Consider the following 19,123-nt stretch of genomic DNA (forward strand, 5'->3'; position numbering starts at 1 on the left):
GGCTTCCCTGAAGGAATCCATACCGAGGTTTTCCTAATAATTATTTAAAGAAATTCCTGGAGGGATATCTGGGAGTTTTGTTTTACTTGTAACCTTGAAAATAATTCTGGAATTAGTCCTGTAGAAGTTTTGCGATAAGGAGGAGTTCCGGGAGAATTCCTGAAGGAATTGCTTAACAAACCCCTGGAGGAATCTCTGGGAAATTCTTTGCAGGATTAAAGTTGATCCCTCGGAAATAATTTAAAATAAATTGTTGTGATCGACAGTCCTTCCTAGAGGAATTCATAGAGAAATTCTTGGAAAAATTCTTGAAGGAATCACTAGAGAAATCACTCTTACTGGAGAAAGCCTTGAGGAATTTTAGAAGGAATTTCTATAGGTTTTCCAGAAGTGATCTCTGGAGGTTTTTCTTTAGCTTTATTTGAACCGGCCCTAAAACTATAATTGTGGTCAAATGTTTGTTCTCGAATTGATTTTTCTAGGTTTACATAAGGAAAATATCTACATTACATTAGGAAAAACTTTACATGGATTCCTCTAGAAAAATACACAGGGATTTCTCTAGAGATTTCTCCTGAATAATTTCCACATGTGTTCCTCTAAAAATTGTTTGAGGGTTTTCATCAAGAACTCCTCTCTTTATTTTCCCCGGATATTCCTCTAGATAATCCGGCAAGAATTTTCCCGGGGATTCTCTCAGAGATTCCTCTTGGAATCCTTGATGTGAGTTATGGGCGAATCTCTGCAGCAATTTCTATGGAAATCCTTGAAGGAATCTCCGGAGGAATTTTTGGACGCCCATAATGTATCTTATGAGAATTTTCTGGTAGGCATCCGTTTTAGATTACCTGGAAATATCCTTAGATCTAAATATCGTCTGTACAATCATTTTATCAAAAGATTACTATGTGAAACAATCTATTGCTGATATAAACAGCTAAGCAAATATATTTCAATAAAAAAAATTTTTTCAGTCCACTCTCTATTTTCCAACCCACTGAACAAAACGCAAATACCGTTCTTTCAACCTGTTCTTGTGCATCATTAGAATTATAAATACGTGACCAATGCTTATGTAAGCAGCAAATTCTTTCTACTCGTTCGAATTCCAATGGTAATGTTGCAAAGTGGCTGACCAAGCTAAAGCGCGGTAGCGCCTACTGCGTTCGATTCTTAGCTTCTGTATTTTCCTGCCAATAATATGATGCGGCGACGATGCCCTCAAGGCATGCTGCGCTGAACTGTTCTGTTGTGGAAAGTTTGTTCTTATTATTGTTACTACTAGCCGTGTGTCCAATTTCAATGGGTTCTACCGGTGGCGCTCTGACAGCTCGTGACTTGCCGTTGTCGTTCCTCCACGATGTTCATGTTGCTCCGGAGGAGGTGGATGCTGCAATCACCGTTCCTGCGGCGTGCATTATATTGTTTGTGTAAATATATGCTCAAGCTCATTAGCATATCATCTGCAACTCTGCCGACGTTGAAAGGCGAAGAATATGGTGAGTTTGACGATTGGGTGGTCAGGCGAGGTCGAAAAAGGGTAACGATTGTTTGTAGTTTTACATGCCCTTGATGGTGATTAGCCTTCGTTGTTTGTAAAGTTGTAATACCTCTGACACGCGTGTTAGCTTAAGACCCTGAGGCGACTTTTGCGTCAGATCATGTTATTCCGTCGATGCCGCTCCATCATCTGACGTTTCCCTTTCACAGACTTCATTACATTCTTCTTCGTGCTTAAGAACTCGGTGATGGATGATCGTCGTCTATTGGTAATGAGTCCGGGGATGATATATTCCACAGAGATCTAGTAGTCCCGTTAATTAACTGCCCTAGAGAAAGGGTAATTAAGGAATCGTTAGTCTAAGATATAGACTTCCTCTTCTAAATAGTTCAAGTTTGTGTAGATTTCCCCACTAAAATACGCTACGAATGCCGATGACTGCTAGTGAACCAGTCGAATCAAATCGGCCGATCACGACTTTTATACACGCGTAAAATTGCTACATTTTGCTCCCCATTTCGTTCGACAAGACAAGGGCAGACAAGTTTACCTACAGAGAAAAGCAACACGACTTCGGTACAAGACCCTAGCGATTACACGTCAACTGCGGCGGCTTCCGACAGGGAGAGCAGGAGGTTGCGTGCTGGTGCTGCCCTCTATCAGGTGTGCAAATCAGCTGTGAAAGTGTGAAAAACGAACAATCCCATGCACGTTCACGATCGTTTTTCCTTTCGTCGACCGTAAGGTGATAACCATTGAGAAAAATAACACCAATCAACAAACAAAAACAAACCGATGGCGTGCTGTAGTTTTTTTTTCTCACGCTTCATTGTTTACGTTTATGGCGATTGTCTTCGGCTGTCTCTGCAGCAAAGTCTGCCACTGCTTCGCTACCGAGGTCCAATTTCAACCGATCACACGCAGTAGGCCGTCTGTCTCGTCCGTCTAATAGCCTAGCAACATCTACCGAGACAAGGTTCAATCCACGAAAAAATGACGATCGATGGCGTGTGTTGAAGTCTACGCCGACAGAGTTACAGACAGGCGGTTGTGTACGGCTTCTACACGATCACGATCAACAAACGGAACGGAACATGTCCGGCAGGGCGCCAACCATCGGACCAAAGCTCCACGAAACATGCTCGTAAAATTTAAACGTTATAATTAAGTCGATTAATGAGCCGTTTCCTAGTGGCAGACGTTAATCGTCTGGTGTTCGCCTAGGAGGACGGGTAACGCCTCATTTATCACTCGTCGCCCTGTTTCGTTTCGAACGGTTTCGTTAGTTAGTGTTTTGAGGTGGTTGGCATTTGGGCGACGGTGATAATTATGATAGATGGCGGCTCAGTCGTTAATGTCATCCTGAATGCTTTCAATTAACGGATCGGAACTTCGACAGATGATGAAAGGGAATTACCTTTGATGTTGAATGGTGATTACAGCGATCAACAACAATGTAAACACAAATTGACTTCAATACAATGATTTGGCTCGACTTTTTTTTTTGCTTTACGCTTCATGTGGGTTTACATATTCGTTCCCATTCGGATGATCAGTCGACGCCGTATTAGTAAAGCAAACAAACTTTGTATTTAAAAATCCTAGATTTCACACAAAACTCATTGAATATTAAAGTATCTTAGAAATGGTTTTATCTTTGACCTCGGGCGCAAATCGTATGCGTATTTCATTATCGTTAATAAAGAGATGTTTAACCCTAGGCTAGGGTGTGGACAACATTTATTATAATAACTAAAATTAGCAACAGCGTTGATGTCAAAAAAAAGAATTACGTGTTTGTAAGCAAATTGAATATTTAAAACTAAATTTTATCGGTAACATTATCTGGCAATTATCATTCAGATATAAAAACCTTGAATTACCTCTAATGTATTCAAAATACCAATTCAGATAAAATATGAAGAAGTATATAGAACTCAAAAGTCTAACAAAGTCAGCTCACAAGGAAAAACTGATAAACTAAATAAGTAAATGTGTAATGGACAATTTCAAGCACATTACCGAAAATCAAGAGGCATGTAAAATAAATTCAAAATAATTTTTTCGAGGGTGGAATTTCCCACAATGCTCCAGAGGGTCGCGACTCAGAGTTTGGGAAACTATGATCTAAAATAAATACAAATTAGTACTTTTCCCCTGATTCTTATTCAGGACGAAATCTCACTTTTGCTTCATATTATGGACATTTCGATTCGTATTCGACACAGCCCTCGAAAAGCAAAATAATATATAAGATAATATTTTACCACCAGACTGATTCTTGGAATAGGAATAAATAAAAACAATGGGTGAAATTATCGCGATTTGAATCACGGAATAAATGATAATTTCAATAGCGAAGTTCAAATTTGTAGCTTTGTGTACTGAAGATTACCAAAATTTAAACTCTTTTAAGAATTGAACAAGTTATGTTTTTTTGCCAGTTATATACAACACTTTGCTTAACTTTTTGACCTGAACATTCAGCAAAATGAATGTTGACAATTCATGAAAGATTTTCACTGAAATTTCAACAATTTGGTCAAATACATCAAACAAATTTGCATTCCATCAGAATTTTTCGAAGTGTTTCTCTTTCAGTACTCCATACCGTTGACTTTTCGTTTTTCTCAGTCATTTTTGTAAATCGTCATTAGAATGTTTTAGATTTAGATCATCCTCATAAGCAAAGGAATCTTTATCACAGTTTGAGAAACTTCAAGCATAGAAGGTTGGAAGCTATTAGACGGGAAATTTTTAAAAATTTCAGCTGAGGGTCGTGAGTTAGAATCCCGCCGGTCAAGGATATTTTCGTAATGAAAATTTTCTCGACTTTCCAGGCCATAACGTTTCTTCGTACTTGCCACACTAGATACAAATGCAAAAATGGTCAATTGACGAAGAAATAACTGTGGAATAAGAATACTAAGCTGAGAAGCAGATAAAGTGTCCGGAATTTGAAGCTGTTTGGAGTATAGAACACAACGTTTGGGTGACAATACGTCGAATGCCAAAACGTCGAATGCTAAAACGTCAAAAGGACATAACGTCGAAGGGACAAAACGTCGAATGGACAAAATGTCGAAAGACAAAATGTGGAATTCCAAAACATCGAAGGGACAAAACGTCGAAAGTGCAGTATATCGAAAAGAAAAAATGTCTTTTCAGTCTGACAAAATTAAAAAACTATTTATTTTATTTTGTCCAACGTTTCGGTCCATTTGGGCCCTTCCTCGGAGACTCAAGAGTAGTTCCACCGAACATGACGATTTTTTTTTTAATTTAATTTTTGTATTTTTTGAATCGCCTGAAAATTTGCATACAGATTCTTTATGACCAAAAATGCCATTATGCACCTTCAGACCGCCATTTTGAACCTCGCCTTATTTTTGAGAATGGCGTATCGTAAAATGCATAGCAAATCTTTAAAAAACTGTAACTCGAAAACAGTTTGTCCGATCGATTTGAGACATTCTACAAAGTTGTAGGTATTGCTTAGGACTATATGGGGAAAAATATGCACGGTAAAAAAAGTTACAGATTATTTTTTATTCCAAAAACAAAATTTTAAAATCGATTTTCCCCAGAAACGCAGTTTCGATTTTTTTTTTTTTTTTTTGGTTATGTTTTAGGGGACAACTTATGTGATTTATTGCACAATTTTTCAAAATGGAAGAATTATGGACAAAAAAGTTATAATTTTTTAAAAAATTACAGATTTTGAAAGAAAATCGAAATAGAGGAAAACAATAATATTTTATGTGATTATTTGAAATTACAGAAAAATTGCAATCGAAAAGTACTTAAGTAAATTTTTTCTTGGTTGCATGAATTTCGAGATATATTCATATTTATATAAAACTAGTGGTCCCGGAAAACTTCGTTTAGCCATCAGGCTGTTGAAAAACGATATTGATCGTCCCATACGAAATGACAGTTCCGTTCATGCACGTTTTTCCAAATTTCCTAATGGATATCCTGGGATTTTAATACACACAAACACGTCGGAACCTTTGACGAACACGACGGAGGTAGAATCATTCAAATCCGTTGACCCGTTCGTAAGCCATTTCGTGACATACAAACACCATTCCATTTTTATTTATACCGTGTACCCCCGCTAATTTGAACGATACCTCATGCAAACCATCGGGGTTCATTTTTAATTTGATCATCTAGTCACCCTAGAACCGTGTTTCTGGTAACCTCTTTCACTGTTTTGTTTTGATTTTGCGTTCCGTTTCACAGCGTTCCATTCTACTTTACTCCGTTCCATGAGGTAAATGACGTTTGAACCATTTTTAATCTGAACGATGTGCAAATTAGCGGGGTACAGATTAAAAAGTGTTCAGATTAAAAGTGGTCAAACCAACGGGGGTACCCGGTATAGATTTTCAAATAAAAAAAAGTAAAATAGGCCCTTTTCAAACATATTTCGTGTTTATCCATTCCAGAAATATTTTATTATTGAGTGAATCTTAGCTGAATTGTTTATTGTTTGATCAAAACCTATATACTAAAGTATTTAAAAAAGCATCCACGGTAAATAAATATAATCGAAATTTTCAAATGAAAATTTGAAGTTCATTGTTCTTAAAAACCGCAAAATTGATGTTTTTTTAATTTTTGGATGTGTCTTGCAGCATATTGTTTGTAATTTCTTGCACAATGCCTCAAAACGGAAAATTTGTGGATAAAAAATAAATTATTCAAAAAAATAAATAAAACGATATTTTTGGTGCGTTTTTTTTTTTTTAATACAGAAAAATAACTATATATTTTTAAATATAAAAAATTTCTATCGAAAAAAACTCAAGTAAAATTTAGCTGAGATGCATCACTTTTGAGATATACACGGTATATTTAAACGTGGCATTAAAAATGTAATTATATATCACAATGGTGTACCTTTGCTCGATGAGTCATCGCTACTAGATAGTTGAGTACAATTAGACAGTTTTAAACGACAAGAATAACAAATTTTAAGCTTACTATTCAATTTATTCTGTTCAGCAAATCCCAACAAAACCAATTTCTGAATATTATCTTCCGTAAGATTTCGACAATGTTTAGAACAACTTTGTTTGAATACTTTAATACATCTTGAACTGATATAACTCATTGCGAAAAAATGATATTTGTACAGCTTCACGCACAACAAAAATAAATACCTAAGGGGATGGACCTGGTGTAGTGGTTAGAACACACGCTTCTCACGCCGAGGACCTGGGATCGAATCCCATCCCCGAGATAGTCACTTATGACATAGAAGTTATAGTGACGACTTCCTTCGGAAGGGAAGTAAAGCCGTTGGTCCCGAGATGAACTAGCCCAGGGCTAAAAATCTCGTGAATAAAGACAAAAAAAAAATAAATACCTCTGTAAAACGCCTCCTTAATGCTATATCTTCTTTCATAGCACGTCAATTTCACAGGCAAATAAACGTCACCTACAATCACTGAACAATCACTGTTGATACAACACTAATGCTCTCACGGTTTCAGACTTATCTTATATACTACATAGGTACTTCACACCACGAAGTTTTTGTACCGCATTTTTTTTAATGATGATTGCTACAGTGATAAAACTTGACAACATAGCGCATTACTTTTGTACCCATGAAGTACGTTTAAAAAAAGCATCGTTTTTCCTTCATTCATTTACCATGTCCAAATGTATGAGTACGGGAAAAACGTGTTTGTTCATCATACCTACTAACACAGGCAAAAGTGATGAAAACCCTTGTGGAGCCTGTTTAGTAGAATGCCTGTAAATATACAAAAAGATGAGTAGTACTGTTCCTTTTAATTCTACTATTGTATTCTTCGACAGATACGCGTATTTCAACCTCAACTGTAAAGCCGTCTTCAGTGTTGTGTACTTGACTTGACTTGGTTTGTGTTGTTGAAATCAAAATAAAATTTTTCGGAATGGAGAAACACGAAATATGTTTGAAAAGGGCCTATTTTTCTTTTTTATTTGAAAATGTTTAGGTATGAGTAGGGTAAATCGCCAAATGTTGAACGGTTAAGATAGACGTTTTTATGCTATTTGATTTTAATGGAAATTCTGATAGAAAGGTTGCTAAAAAAAGCATTCAATACTGTAGGCGATTGTTTAACATTATTCCTGTTACATTTTTTGGCACTTTAATGTCCATTTTGAAATAAAAAAATATATATTTAGAAAGATAATTCTATACCCAATTGTTGAACGCATACATAACCCATCTTATCCTAATGTTGAACGATTGTCGCCAAATGTTGACCGCTTTACTCCCGCATTCATTCAACTTGTAAGTTCGCGCTTCTCGTCGGTTGTGAGGACAGGGTAAGGTCCGCGAAGCACTTTCCCTGACTACTCTGTGCTGAGACGGAAGTGAATCGTCCCCTTCGGCACTCCATAGACTTTAGCGGCTTCTCCTAATGTACATTACCTTCGACATTACAGCATCAATCGCAAGATTGAGGTTATACTCCGGATAAATCGGCAGCCGATGCGTAATTTCAATCATGATGTAAACAAACAAACGGTGATGGCATTGATGCCATAGTGAAGATAGTGAAATTCGAAAAAGATTCAGGATATAGCCAGGGATGCAATTAATTGTACTTTACTGAATTGCGTTTTTCATCATTGAAACAGACACCATTATAGGATTTTTTATAATAATTATTCAACAGATTTTTAAAGCAATAAACAATACTATATTGTGTAATGCAACATTCCATTTGAATATAGGTGTTTGCTACGAAAATTAAAAATCTGGCAATACTGTTGATGAAACCAAGACGGTCATGTTATGCTAATGTTCAACAAATGGAAAATGTACAGTTGTGTTCAAAATAATAGTAGTGAAAGCCGATTTTCATACAAAATGCTCAACTTTGGCATGCTGTAACTTTGTTTCCATATAAGCAATCGGCATGAAATTTTGGCAGTGAACTACAAATATGCTCAATTTCATTATCACAAAATTTGAAAATTTTCACACTACCGGCTAAAAAGTTAAGCACCAGGTGAAATCGCTCAAAATAATAGTAGTTTTAATAATTTAAATATCTGCTGTATTTTGAGTTTTAGAATTTTTCCTTACACATCGTTTCAACCATTTCCACCCAAGCTTTAATTGTATAGACAATACAATTTTTTACTAAATTGTTACTGAACAAAAATTTACAAAAGAAAAACTACTATTATTTTGAGTGATTTCACCTGGTGCTTAACTTTTAAGCCGGTAGTGTGAAAATTTTCAAATTTTGTGATAATGAATTTGACCATATTTGTAGTTCACTGCCAAAATTTCATGCCAATTGCTTATATGAAAACAAAGTTACAGCATGCCAAAGTTGAGCATTTTGTATGAAAATCGGCTTTCACTACTATTATTCTGAACACAACTGTACGTGAAACGAAAGTGAAATTGAAAATGTTTTTATGTAATTAATAGGTACGAGTAAATTGTACGGATGTTTAGAAAATAACTAAAGTAGACTTTTACTGATATCGTGAATAGGTGCTTAACTCAATAAACGTAGTATGTTTTACTACACAGCTTATTTCATAGCAGCCCCAGCTTAAGTTTTTTTCTAAGAGAATTGCAATTTTTGTTTCACCTACCGATAAAAAATTTCAATCAATATTTTGTTTAATAAATTAATGTGCTAATTAAATTTATTGTGTCCAATAGTACAGATAACTTTCAAAATAATATGTATAATTTATTGAAACTGTTTGAAAATGGTTAAATTTCCTGTTTTAACATGGTTTTTACAGATCGTTCAACATTTGGGTACCGTTCAACAATTAGCGAATTACCCTATATCTCGGAATTGATGCAACCTAGAAAAAATTTACTTAAGTACTCTTCCAATGCATTTTCTGTACTATCAAATAAACACATAAAAATGTATTGTTTTCCTTTATTTCGATTTTTATCAAAATTGGTAATAAGTATATTATAAAATTATAACTTTTTTTTCCATAAATCTTCCATTATGAAACATTGTGCAATAAATCAGATAAGTTGTCCCCTAAAACATGTCCAAAAATAATAAAAATCACAGATGCATTTTCATAGAAAATCGATTTAAATTTTTTTTTATTAAAAAATCTGTCATTATTTTTTACCGAGCATATTTTTTTCCAAATAGTCCTAAACAATACCTACAACAACCGCAAAATATATCCAAAAATTAAAACCATCAATGTTGCGGTTTTTAAGAACTATTAGCTTCAAATTTTCATTTGAAAATATCGTTTATATTTTTTACCGTGCACTTTTTTTCAATACTTAAGCATGAATGTTTTGATCAAACGATAAACGATTTAGCTATTTACGACAAGGGTGGAGGGCGGCTGTCAACTGGGAGTAAAATTAAAAGCCGCCAACCTGAGTCCAGAACCAGTTTTAAGGCTTAACGCGGAGAAGTAAAAATCATTCTTCGCAAAATTACATGTAATCAATGCGCTTGAAAGACATTGTTTGCAAGCAGTTATTTGCTACGTGCTACTGCAGTGCGCTGTTGGCCATTTAATCAGAAAATTCTGCTAAATTCCAAAAATAGATGTTTGCGAGAAAATTGATTACGCCTTCACCAATGTTTGGTCGTTATTTTGTATGGTTGTTTACATTTTAGAACCAGCGACACGTTGGGGTAGCAATAAAGAGCCGCCAGTACCACCCTTGATTTACGATTCGCTCAATCAAAATATTTTTTTTCTGGAATGGAGAAACACGAAATATGCTTGAAAAGGGCCTATTTTTTTTTTTATTTGAAAATTTTATATAAATATGAGTATATCTCGAAATTGATGCAACCTAGAAAAAATTTACTTAAGTACTTTCCGATTGCAATTTTTCTGTACTTTCAAATAATCACATAACAATTATTGTTTTCCTCTATTTCGATTTTTATTCAAAATCTGTAATTTTTTAAAAAATCATAACTTTTTTGTCCATAATTCTTCCATTTTGAAACATTGTGCAATAAATCACATAAGTTGTCCCCTAAAACATATCCAAAAGTAAAAAAAAATCGAAACTGCGTTTCTGGAGAAAATCGATTTTAAAATTTTGTTTTTGAAATAAAAAATAATCTGTAACTTTTTTTACAGTGCATATTTTTCTCCATATAGTCCTAAGCAATAAGGCTATCCATGAGGACTTTCCGCGATAGGACTGACAGCTAAAAGTGTACATGTAACCGAAACGGCAGGGTAAACAAAGCATGAGAGTGTTGTCGGAGCTTTACATTTTCCTTTGTAATCGAACGGTCACTCCGATCGCGAAACGTCAAAACCTCATGATAAACAAAAAACCAGCTGATTGCAGCTGTCTCGTGGATTGCCTTATACCTACAACTTTGTAGAAGATCTCAAATCGATCGGACAAACCGTTTTCGAGTTACAGTTTTTTAAAGATTTGCCATGCATTTTCCGATACGCTCTTCTCAAAAATAAGGCGAGGTTCAAAATGGCGGTCTGAAAGTGCATAATAGCATTTTTGGTCATAAAGAATCTGTATGCAAATTTTCAGGCGATTCAAAAATACAAAAATAATCGGGTTTGCGAAACCGCTCAATGACAAGATATCATAGTGAAATTTAGTGAAGATGAGAATTTTAGATACAGGAACATCAATTCAACAAATGAAACACACTTTTAGGGAAGAAAGTTACTCAAATCTCTAGAAATCATTTTGCATTTCATCTTACCCCACCAGTTTTTACCTGAAAGAGACTCGCGAAGAGGAAAAATATCAACGTCATATGCAACCCAGATCTCGCTGTCACGAAACGTCAAATGCAGCCCGTCGTTTTTATGGCTGAAAAAGTGAAAGGATTGTATTCAAAATAAACTGTTATTTAAAACCTCAGTCAGCGGAGCTGATAAATCTACAAGAAAAAAAGGAAAAAACACAATCCATGGATATGGCTTTTTTATACAGATAGCTCATCTTAGTGTAAATAAGGAGTTGCTTTTTCAATCCTTCTTCTTCTTCATCTTGGCATTAACGTCCTCATTGGAACAGAGCCTGCTTCTCAGCTTAGTGTTCTTATGAGTACTTCCACAGTTATCAACTGAGAGCTTTCTTTGCCAAAGTTTCCATTTTCGCATTCGTATATCGTGTGGCAGGTACGATGATACTGATTTTGCTGACGGATTCGCGCGTGTTTTCGTCGCCGGAGAATTTTTTCCCCCTGTTTTGGAGCGTCTTGCTGGGTAGGTATTTGGGAAGGCCCAAGCAAGACGGTTTATTTTCGGGACGCCAAGAAGTTTTGCTGTCAGTGTCAGTTTTGTGTTCAGTCGAGAATGGATTACCAACTGGTGAGTTCGTTTCATGCTTATGATAACACATTTTTTCTTGAAAGCGTAATATTAAAACAAACATTGTATGGTTCGTCACTATAAGTGTCGGCATTATGCTTTTTTCTTATACAATTTCAATATACATATATTTTTCTCTTTTTGACATTATTAAAAATTATCTTTTGAATTGTTCGACATTGTGAATGTTGACGTATTTTCTAAAACTTCTACCATATCGAGACAAAATGCATAGTAATACTCATATGTAATTTTCGAACAAACTATGTGTGGTTCGTCACTACAAGTGTCGGCATTATTCCTGTTTCATATAATTTAAAATATATACATGTAATTTTCATTTTTCGTCATTAATAAAAACGTCTATTGAATTGTTCGACATTATAGATGTTGACGTATTTTTTCCAAAAACTTCTCGAGACAAAAATACAAAACTAGCTTTAAATATAAGTCGTATATTTCCCCCTTGTCCATGGATCGCATCACCGACCAGAGGTGACTCCCAGATCTTTTCCTCCCTCACTAATAAACCCCCTTCCCGTGGTGATTGTGGAGATGCAGAGGTATTCTCGGTCTCTAGAAGCAACAATCATTACACCCTAACATTCCTTCCCCATCCCAACTGACTGTAAGGACTTGGCCGGCGCCGTTATTGATCAATAATATTAGATCTGCTAAAATTGCACTTCGAGAGTAAGCGGAAACTCCCATCCCTTATTCATTTGGATCGAAGTGCAATTCTTACCAGTTCCGATCAATCACGGAGTAGCAACCATTGACATGTACAGTCAGTCTATGCTATGCTATGCTATGCTATGCATAAGTCAATATCTAAAGGGACCATTGGCTCATGGAAATATCGAGTCATGGAACAGAAATGCTATGCAAAGCTGTTTAAAAAGACTATCATAGCAACCATGAAGTGTTGATTTTAGTATGGTTCCATGAGTTGATATCGACTCATGGAGGTTGCACTGTATTTCAGCTATTTCTCAAGAATGTTTTAAAATATTTGCTAATGAAATTTCAGGATGTAATGACGAGCCAATTCTGATGAATTTTAATGATTTTGCATCTGTTATGACAGTTAAAAAAAATTATTATAATTAAACGGAATATGCTCGTGAATTAATTGTTATTTTTTGAAAGTATTTCATTTTCGATACGTGTAAGTATTCGAAAAAATTTTAAAATTCGACTCGTGTTTTCAAAAAAGAATTTATCAAAAAACCTACAAATGAAATTCACCAAGACCTTCGAACTCCTGTTGAGATCTTCTGAAGATTGCCAAACGATCTTATCAGGAATCCACTACAGTCTCGGGATATATTCATCAATGGCCTTTTTGGGTTATATACCAACCTAGCTTTGAATTTTTAGAGTCCAAATAAACGTTCTTCATAATTCTACGCGAAAATCGTTCATGGAATCTCAAATCAGCATTTTCGTCAGAGTCTTGTTATAAAGACTTTCGGCCCAAGACCGGTTCGTCTCTGATCGGAAAGTTCACATAAAATCTCTGAGAGATCAGATTCGACAATGCTCTATTTGAGATCTCTGAAATATTCAACAAATAATCAACCAAGAATACCATATTAAATTCAGTTATAATCAGTTCTCGTGGCGGAAAAAGATAGTAAGTAAATCCTACTCATGGAATTGGTGTTGTTTTAGATGATCGATAACTTTGGTTTGATCGTGCTTATCACATTCACAGTGTCGATCAATCCTACTGATCCAATTACTGTAAAAGAACAGCCGCTCTGATGGTAACCATAAAATAACGACGATAACGCTTGTGCCGAGTATAACAACCATGATTGTCAGATGGTGGTATACGCACGTATCTCTTTGGTTTAAGGTGCTAATCTCATCCTTTAACATTTTTTCCCTTCTGCGTGAACCAACTAATCCACATTTAACCATTACGACAATAATCACTACTTCTCGGTGTACTGATCGGCGAATGCATCCGAGATGGTTTTAGATCCCGTGCGTTTGCCAATTAAGATTGATGCGGATCAATTCGATCGCTTGCAATCCCAATTACGGGCTTTCAACAGCACACTAAATTTGCTACTGATCTGCCAATTGCTTCCTAGAAGAATATAGCACATGCAAATAGTGATGCGGCGTGGTTTTCCACGCCATTATCGAGAGAAAGTTGATTTAACCTATCAGTCAGTAACATGGTAGTTAGCAAGAGCAAACATATGGTTGAGATCGCACAGATTAGTCACTTGATCCTTGTCGACTGGTCCCGTGATAGTCATATCGTTTTGAGAACTGATCGTTAAGTTGTTGATTTCATCGCAGTTTTCCCAGCATGATTGTGGGTAGCCGAAAGCTACCAATTGTAGCACTACATAGCATTGAAGGGGAAAGTGTGGTTGATGGTGTGCCATCAATTTGCAATGGCATAAATCACCACTGTCGGAGGCGTGAATTACAGTTTGTATTTATTGATACACGATCGACAATCGACAGTAAAAACGACTGCTGGTATTGACGACTTTCTCGTAGTTCGCAAGCACGCAAAGCGTTGCGGTTTGAATTGTGGCTATAGGCATTTTGTGAGTTCTGAAACTCAGTTTTATGTTCAAAACACAAAATACGCCTGTTGATGTTCATGCTACCTACTGTTTTTCATTTTATTTCTTTCTTTTGTTTTCCTTCTTTCTTTTCTTCTTCATTTTTTTTTTTTGCTTTTTCAACGTTCTCCGCTTCTCTACAATCTCCAATGAACACGAAAAGCAATTTTTGATTATGAATTTTATTTTTTCATTATTTGTGCAATAAACAAGTCATCCGAGAACTGTTCTTCAATCAAATTTCTTCGTTAATCTTCAAACCTTCTAAACTTCAACCTCTGTATTCCTTTCAATCCAACAGTTACCGCGACCCGTGCTCGGCCAGTCTGAACGAAGACGACAACCACACGATCAAGCTGGTCGGCAATGCCCAGCGGAAGGCCGTCACCCTGGCCAAGACGTGCGAGAACACCAACGAGCTGCGCGAATGTCGGGCCCCTAAGGATTGGTCCATCCTGGCGCTGCAAAACTCCCGGACCGGCAAGTCCCACTATCTGGTTATCTGCAAGTGCCCGCCGCACTACCGACTCGGTAAGTTATTTAATGTCTTTTTCTTCGTAGCTTTACGTCCTCACTGGGACAAAGCCTGCTTCTCAGCTTAGTGTTCAATTTGCACTTCCACAGTTATTAACTGAGATCTTTCTTTGTCAATGTTGCCATTTTCGCATTCGTATATTGTGTGGCAGGTACGATGATACTCTATGCCCAGGGAAGTCAAGGAAATTTCCATTACGAAAACATCCTGGACCGACCGGAAATCGAATCCAGACACCTTCAGCATGGCTTTGCTTTGTAGCCGCGGACTCTAATCACTCGGCTAAGTAAGACCCCCAAGAATTCTTTAATATAATGTAAAAATAATAAACTCATTCATGAAGAAATTACTAGAAAACTTCATTCAAAATTAGAAATATCCTTGAGAGAATTCCCAAGGAAAAGTTTCTAAACTAATACCTGTTAGGATTACTGAGATTCTAGGAGAAATCTCGAGGGATCTTAGGAATTTGATCAGTTTTTGGAGGAATCTTTGAATAAATTTTAGTAATAATAAAATCCGCAGAAAAATCTCTACACAAATACGTTAAGAATTACTTGGGGATCTCACTGAAAAAAATAATAAATTCTTAAGAAATCCCTGATGTTATCAAAGAAGGATTTCTTTTCACATAGAATCTTTGAAGAAATTTAAGAAGTACATAGAATGCTTCTTGAATAAATACTCGGAGACTTCTGCAATAATTCATAATGGAATTACTGGAGATATTCCGATAATATTTTATTTCAGGTTTTTTAGAATAATGTCTAAAACATCCCAAGAATTATTACTGGATTGTTCTTCAAAAGGACCGCTTGAAGATTTTATTAAAAAATGCTGGAATAATTTCTGGATCTCAGGACAGAAACACCTGCAGAAACTCCGGGAAATATCATGGGCTAAATGGTTTGAAGAATTGATCAAAGGCACATTAGAATTCATAGATGTAATTTAAAAAAAGAACTGTTGGAGGAATTAAAAATTCTTGAATTCTAAATTCCTAGAATCCAGAATTCATTGGAAACAGTTTTTGGACATATTCAGGAGAAATTCATGGAGGAATGTTTGAACCATTTCATGATGGAGCTCATTTAGAGTTTTCTGATAAAATTCCTCAAGGAATCCTCAAGACGTGAACCCGTTAATTCAATACAGATCAAATGTTCCTAGGAACTCTTGGAGGAATCTCTGAAATCGCTTTGAAAAAAAAAAATCTGGTGGAATTCCGTGAGACCATTTCTGAAGAAACTCTCAGAAGTTTCCATACATCAATATCAGGAAAGTTAACTAGTGGAATTTGTGGTTTATTTGGAATTTTAAGTTTTATACATGAATTTCATGAGGGTTCAAGATGAGTCCATGGAGTAATTATTGGAGGAATATCTGGAGGTACTTTCGAAATTATTCTAGTTGAAATCCGTGGAGAAATTCCAGGAGAAACAATAATTTCTCCGAGAAATCATTTGAAGAATATATGTATAAATTCTTAATGTTAAACCTTAATATTTGCTTAAGCATTTTTGGAAAAAAAATATTATCAAATAAACGTTAAATAGATCGATGTCAGGATGGCCCGGCGTCACCCAAGTCTAATCTGAGATTGATCTAGTGTTTCTAAATGCAAAGTCTTAATCAATAATTCGATCAATTATTAATCCATTCAAAGAAAACTGAAGTAAATAGCAGGCTTGGTTTCAGTGGGAGCGTGAATGCCACGAAAATGAAGAAGTTTGGTGTATACAAATGTACAGCAATGACAAACGTTAGTTTTTACTTAGCGTATATCTCACTCGATATAGATTTATGACTGTATTCAGTGATAGTAAACGTTTGCATTGCTCTGATTTGGCATTGGTTCGAATACTTTCCTTTATTTTATTCCAAAACCAAATAGGCCAAATAGGTCATGTGACATGATGGCTATCGGACATAATCGTCATTCGGCATATCCTTTATAATCCTTTCTCTCGAAAGATGTCTGTTCTTGATCAAAACATTATGACGTATGTCCTTTACGCCATTATGACGCATTCCATTTCAAATCGGTCAGTCACAATACCCAACCGTCTTCGATTTGCAAATTTTGCACATGTTTTCGGTATGGTAGAATGTGTGTTTTGCATAGAAAAATTTGATTCAAAAATAACTTAAAAAAATTGTCCATAACCCAGACAAGCAGAAGTCACATAAATTTTCACGCAATAACTCGTTTATTCATACAAACTATATCAAACCTGCAAATCACGGTGGATAAAATCGTTAGACTGATGAGTTTCCTCGCATAAAACGCTTTTTTCTGAGTTCATTTGTACATTTTGTTTCATCCCGTACACTCGTACAAAGTAAGTCGAATCAATCCGTAGCACCTGTCAAATCAACATTTGTTATCATAAGTTAAGTCGCATAAGATCACAGGTTAGTTCGGTAGAAAATTTATACACCCGCATTGTATGCTATTATTCATCATGCTATTTGCATGCAATTTATTTGAAACTGTTGCTTTTAGAGAAAAATGTTGTATAAAGAAGTTGTAGTGAACCGTTTGGACTACAAAAAAAATATACACTGAAAAAATATTTTATTGTTTTTCTTGAAATATTCGAAAATGAAACTTAAATTTTACATTACACAAAAACCCATTTTTACCATAGAATCTTGATAGGAAGCAGATGTTTGGGACAAACCGAACAAACAATTTTAGTGCTATAAACCATTATTTGCTTTCTGTTGTATAACGGCTGAATTGAAGCAACGAACGCTGTAAAAACGAAACCTGTCGAAAATAGAACGATAAGCATTGATACAGCTATAACGCAAATATTTTGCAGCTACAAATCTTAGCTGACTATATTTTGTCTTTTATTGCTTTCACTGCTTTTACAGAACTGTAACTCAACACCTTAAACAGTAGCAACCTAATGTTGTGGAATAAAAGTCTCCATAATTCATCCGACTGCTTCTATGCAATATGTTTTATTGCGTTTGACGTTTCTCACACTTTTACAGCCTGATGAAGTGGAATAAGCACGGTTATAACATCATTATAAAATATTACGTAGGGAAATTGTACCAGTTATGGATATAGTGGTTCCCTATAGCCATTACTGGTATCCCTATTGGCCATAAGTGTTTTCTTGAAAACTTTCACATTTTGAACATGTTTTATTGTTTTAACATCAAGATATTGTCCTATAACAGTCGAGACGAAGCAATGATCGGTATGCATAACAGCTTACAACACAGCTTAAAATTAACTGAGTAGATACTACAGATTTGTTTATAAAAGGATCGCATAAGAACTTTCGTTCTTATGTACAGCGCATTTACTCAGCATAAAGCCGAATAAAACAAGCTTCGAAAATGTTTACATCTCTACTAAATGTTAGTTGGAAAGTTTCATGATTACAATGAGAATCTTTAAATTATTCTAAACCATGATTCATGATCACTTTCTAAAAGTAGATTTTTTTAATTATATCAAATTCAATGCAAAAAATTGTTACTCAAATAATAAAATAGGCCATTTTTATTAGTTATTCGCGATTCTCAATCAAGAATAATATGTTTTTGAAAGTTCAGATTATATTTCTATCCACTTACCTATTTTTATTGAATTTATTGAATGATCGCGAATAACTAATAAAAATAGCCTATTTTATTATTAAATTAATATTTTTTGCATTGAACTTAATATAATAAAAAAAATTGCTACTGCTAGATCTAGAAGTAGTCTTGATAATCATTATCGTTTAGAATAATTTAAAGAATCTTATTGAAACATCAGAACGTATTTATTTTGACAAAAACCCAAAAACTTTTTTATTCAAAATTTATCTATCAATTTCTCCATAGCTTTTTTACTCAAAATTTCTTCATCATGATAAATACTTTGTCTCTAACATCTGCTTCCTATCAAGAATCTATGAAAACAACGGGTTTTTGCGTAATTTAAAAATAATTTTTTTTTTTTTTTGAATTTTTCATAAAAAAATAATTAAATCTTTTTTCAGTTTATTTTTTTTTTTAGTTCAAACGGTTCACTACAACTTCTTTATACAACAATTTTATCAAAAATCAACAGTTTCGGAGTTAGAATTTTTCAAATAAATTGCATGCAAAAACTTATAGTTTATTTTCAAAAGTTATTATTAAGTCAAAATGATC

General features: G+C 35.0%; 1 protein-coding gene across 1 annotated transcript in view; it reads left to right on the top strand.

Moving 5' to 3' along the window:
* Positions 1-19,123, top strand: part of LOC5579909 — a 419,518-nt gene that overhangs the window by 393,850 nt on the left and 6,545 nt on the right. The window contains exon 5 of the mRNA XM_021849664.1: positions 14,726-14,955. Within this exon, the coding sequence (XP_021705356.1) occupies positions 14,726-14,955 (230 nt within the window). The remainder of the gene's footprint in view (positions 1-14,725; positions 14,956-19,123) is intronic.

This window comes from Aedes aegypti, chromosome 3 (genome assembly GCF_002204515.2).
Source record: "Aedes aegypti strain LVP_AGWG chromosome 3, AaegL5.0 Primary Assembly, whole genome shotgun sequence".
NCBI lineage: Eukaryota > Metazoa > Arthropoda > Insecta > Diptera > Culicidae > Aedes > Aedes aegypti.